Source organism: Zingiber officinale, chromosome 10A (genome assembly GCF_018446385.1).
Source record: "Zingiber officinale cultivar Zhangliang chromosome 10A, Zo_v1.1, whole genome shotgun sequence".
In the NCBI taxonomy this organism is placed as follows: domain Eukaryota; kingdom Viridiplantae; phylum Streptophyta; class Magnoliopsida; order Zingiberales; family Zingiberaceae; genus Zingiber; species Zingiber officinale.
Genome location: NC_056004.1, coordinates 43,939,338 through 43,943,745, shown reverse-complemented (window position 1 = coordinate 43,943,745; position 4,408 = coordinate 43,939,338). Strand labels below are relative to the sequence as shown.

Below are 4,408 nucleotides of genomic sequence, written 5' to 3'. Positions count from 1 at the left end.
AGTACATCGAGGAACATGAGTTGCTTGCTTGGGACCACTTGGAATCACTCCATTGCTTCCTCTTGCCACTTTTCCTTTCCACCGTCTCGCTACTTTGAGATTTCGCCTTCCCATGAGTACGATTTCGCCCTCATTCATCGCTTTCCGATAATGTTCGTGATCGGCCGGCGATTAATTCTTTCGGTGCCTCATGGCATTAACTCGCTCGTGATTCGGTCGGGAGCATCTTTCGTAGTCTCGACCCTTCTCTCTCAGATCGATCTTGACCAACTTTGGGCACAAAGTGCAGGCGGTGAATTTTAACGGATTCATTGATTCATAGATCACCTCATAACTCTGAATTCGTCATAATGTTTATTCGTGACTTTGAATGGAAAAAATTCCGATCAAGTCCGTCGTAATCTGATTTACTTGTCTTTTGCCTTCACTGCCCGTCCCACCACACATCTCCAAGGCAAAATGATGCACATTTAACTTTCTCGTGTTCGTGCCAATCTCCCAACTCACGCCTCACACTGCTCCCATGGTTCAGGCTGAGAAAGTACGTCCACGCCGCCCCAATCGAGGCCTCGACGAACCAGAGCTGACGCGATCATCGCAGTACGGTGTGCAAAACGGTTTGGGATTACCTGGTATACGTTCTACGCTCGGTGTCTGGCGGGGTGTCACTGATGATTCAGCATGTGATTCCTTTCTTCTGCAGAAGTACGCTGCGTTGGTAACTCACTACAAGAAAAACCATCTATCGATAGACATGAACAATGGCTTTTTAAGCAAAACCGATGTCTTTGAGTATTTTACACCGATTTTCCAAAACCGGTGTCTATAAGCCAGATCTATGAGCGCCTTTTTTTCATTAATAGACACCGATTTTAACAGCGGTTTTTAAAACCCGGTGTCTATGATAAAAAAAATAATATATTTTTCCCACCAATACTTAGCCGAAATTTGCAACACTTCACTCTTCCCTCTAAACCTAAACCTATATCGCGCCGTTCACCGTATACCGTCACGACGCCACCACCACTTTCCTCCTCGCCACAGGCAGTCCAACCATCTCTCTCAGCTTCATCTTCCTCTTTCCCTTCTTAGATTGACGCCTCTTCCTCTCCTGATCAGGATTGACTCACGACGCATCTCCTCCACCTCCTCCCTTTGGGTAAGAAGAGGAACGAGAAAGGAGAGGTGACGAGTTGGTCTTGTTTTCTAGGGTTTCAGAGTAGTAGCGGCGGAGGGAGGCAAGATGAAGACGACTAGAGGGAAAGGTTATACTAAGTTCCACTGATCAAGACGATCAAATCGTACCTTTTATTTCTAAATTCTAAGTTTGCAGGAACCTCACCGCTGCCCTCTTTCCTCTCTCCCTCTTCATCAAATTCTAAGTTTTCGATCTTCTTTTTTTCGAGGTACTCGACATCGCGTCACGGAGGAGACCAGAAAAGCGAAGCCCAACGCTGGCACTTCCCTTTCCCGAGCCGCCGTCAGTGAAAGTTCCCACCTCTCGAGCCGCCGTCACTTCCCTTTCCCGAGCAGCTCAATCGGCCAAAGCATGCCCAGTCTCCGACGCCACCCACCGCGATCCTCGCTGCCTCAGCACCATCATCTCCGGCCTCGCCCTCGACGGTCGCCCGCTGGAAGCTCTTCGCCTCTTCAAATGGTTCCAGACCTCCGCCCTCGACCCCGACGAGTTCACCCTCTCCAATGCGCTCTCGCTCTCCGCCAATCTCAGCGCGCTGGACCAGGGAAGGCAGATCCAAGCTCTCGTCTTCAAGAAGAATCTACCCATGGACGTCGCCGCCACCAACTCGCTCATCAATCTCTACTTCAAGTGCGGCAGCATCGCCGACGCGGAGAAGGTGTTCGACGGTATGCTTCTGAGAGACGTCTACACTTGGAACAATAGAAACAAAACGTCATCTAAAACACTCCCTAGATTCCAAAAACTCTACTCGAGAAGAAAACTCCTCTCTTCAAGTTCTTGTTCTCCAAGATTCATTGCACGTGCGTTAATGTGTTGTTTGAACTTTAGTATGCAATTGGGGTAAAAAAAAAATCATAGTACCTAAGTGACAACTCATCACATGCTTTGTGTAGGTCATGCATGCTGTGCATAGGTGTCATACTCATTTGGGCACATGATGTTCTGCTCAATACTGAGAAATACCATACCAAGCAATTCTCAGTAGAAATCATATTAAGTGGAAATCTCCTTGAATGTGTTTGGACGGTCTACTTGTACGATTTGTTCTTAGACATAACACAGTTCATGTTTTTTTTTATTCCTCTAAATATTTATTCTTTTGAAAAAAGCATTGGCTAGTAGCTTCTATATACAAAATGTTATCTTTTAAAGTTTTTCTGAATCTCAATCATCTCTAGGGACACTATTGGACAAGAGAGATTTAGGAGCCTCATCCCAAGTTATATTTGTGACTCATCAGTTGCAGTGATTGCTTATGATGTTGCAAGTATGCTTCCTTGGTAAATCTTGTGCTGTATTTAACAATAATTATCCAAAGGGCTCAATCCCTTAGTGTTTTCTTCTTCTTCTTCTTTTTTTTTATTTTTTTTTCCTTTTTCTCTCTTGACTTTCTTCTGCTTCTTGTAACTTTGATTGTTTCACTCAATATTAATGTATGATAAATGTAGGTAAACATTTAGTTTTATATCCTCTATTTGATATAGAAAACTTATTAGTTGTTTTGTATTTGATGTAGATCGTCAGTCTTTCTTAAATACTTTAAAATGGATTGAAGAGGTTCAAACGGAGAGGGGAAGTGATGTTATTATTATCCTTGTTGGGAACAAAACTGACTTGGTCGACAAGAGGTGATTGATATCTCTTATTTAATTTGGTTTACTTCGAAACTATGCTATTCTTAGGTAACATGCTTACCAAAGAATAAGTGTTATCATTGTTACATTGATGTTTATCTATATCTTCATGTATCACCATGTTCCATACTTTGGGCCTATTCAAAATGAACCTGAGAATTTTTTGTAAGAAAACAACAAATTCTTGCATATGTAGAGGATTGAGATTGTGAAAGTTGGTGAAGTTCATATAGAGAATGTAAGCCCACCAATGGTTAAAAAAGAACTTGATATTTTTTTTTTCATTTTCAATTGACAAATTTTTATCTTATTCATTTAATTGGTCAATTGCTTGAGTAGCATGTAATTATGTTCTATTACTTGAGTTTATAGATCACTATGACCTTCTATATTGAAAGTGTATCCCTCATAGAGTGACTAGTCATTTTAGGATGAAATGAGTTTTACTCATTAATCCCACATGGATGAATGTCGGTTGTCCATTATACCTATATATTACAAGTGTGTTGCCCTCTCAAGTGAATAAGCTCTGCTTGAATTCAGCACTAATGCTGCAAAGTGGTCACCAACAAGTCATCAAAAATACCATTAGTCACTATAAATGTTTCTTATCATCTCATGTCAGCTTCTTTTTCCAAGTCTGTCCTTGAGGATGGGAACTGACTCATTGCATTGTTCTTTTTATTGTTATTAATAGGAAAGTCTCCATAGAAGAAGGAGAAGGTAAAGCGCAAGAGCTCGGTGTCATGTTTATCAAAACAAGCGCAAAAGCTGGCTTCAATATAAAGGTAGCTATCATACCATGACAAGAACCTATTATGCTTCAAAATCACTTCATGTTTATGCTTTTCAAATTACCAATGCATATATGCCTGATCACAGCTGAAACAGACAAATACTTGTACTGCAAACATCTCCTTTAGGTGCACCAATGACTTGGCCCAAAGATCATTAAACTAATGATGTTATACTTGTTAGACAGATGCATTGAAAGCAAACATATGTCATCTTTACGTGCCTAATTATGTTCAATTCCTGACAAAATGCTTAACAATGGCATGCTAATTTAGTCTCACAAGGCTAGCAAGGGAAGTTAGCTAATGAATAGGATTTATATGGACTTAACATATACACTATTATTAACTCGGGCTTCAATATTTTATTCTCATGGTTGAGAATAAGTTTGTGGATCAATTTTTCCATCAAATCCAATGGCTTCTTATTTATTTATCTGAATATTTCTGATTTTTCAAGGACTGCGGTTACTAATTGCTTCCTCAATCTTTTCAGGCTCTCTTTCGAAAGATTGCGGCTGCCTTGCCCGGGATGGAAACCTTTCTCCTCCATGTTGCTTAGATTTATGAGGTTTAAGAATGAAGGAAGAATCTTTTATTTTGTTCTTTTGAAAATTTATTATGTCAATATAAGTAGAATCTTTTTGAGTTTATGAGGTTATCTTTTTAAATAAAAATCTTCTCTTCCTATTTCATTTTGTTCTTTTGAAAATTTATTATGTCAATATAAGTAGAATCTTTTTTGAGTTTCTGAGTTTATCTGTTTAAATAAAAATCTT

General features: G+C 40.1%; 1 protein-coding gene across 1 annotated transcript; it reads left to right on the top strand.

The window, feature by feature from the left end:
• The first annotated feature begins 523 nt into the window (after positions 1-523).
• On the top strand, positions 524-4,200 carry LOC122026630 (pentatricopeptide repeat-containing protein At4g14820-like). Its single transcript, XM_042585362.1, has 5 exons — positions 524-683; positions 1,384-1,866; positions 2,718-2,829; positions 3,533-3,623; positions 4,126-4,200. Exons 1-5 carry the CDS (start codon positions 524-526, stop codon positions 4,189-4,191), a joined length of 912 nt encoding a protein of 303 aa, XP_042441296.1. The 3' UTR covers positions 4,192-4,200.
• Positions 4,201-4,408: the final 208 nt, after the last annotated feature.

What these genes read in the sequence shown, in the direction of transcription:
- LOC122026630 (XM_042585362.1), top strand. Translation starts at nt 524, where the DNA reads ATGGTTCAGGCTGAGAAAGTACGTCCACGCCGCCCCAATCGAGGCCTC. An exon ending in CGCGGAGAAGGTGTTCGACG is followed by an intron (nt 1,867 to 2,717) that starts GTATGCTTCTGA and finishes TATTTGATGTAG; the next exon opens with ATCGTCAGTCTTTCTTAAAT. An exon ending in ACTGACTTGGTCGACAAGAG is followed by an intron (nt 2,830 to 3,532) that starts GTGATTGATATC and finishes TGTTATTAATAG; the next exon opens with GAAAGTCTCCATAGAAGAAG.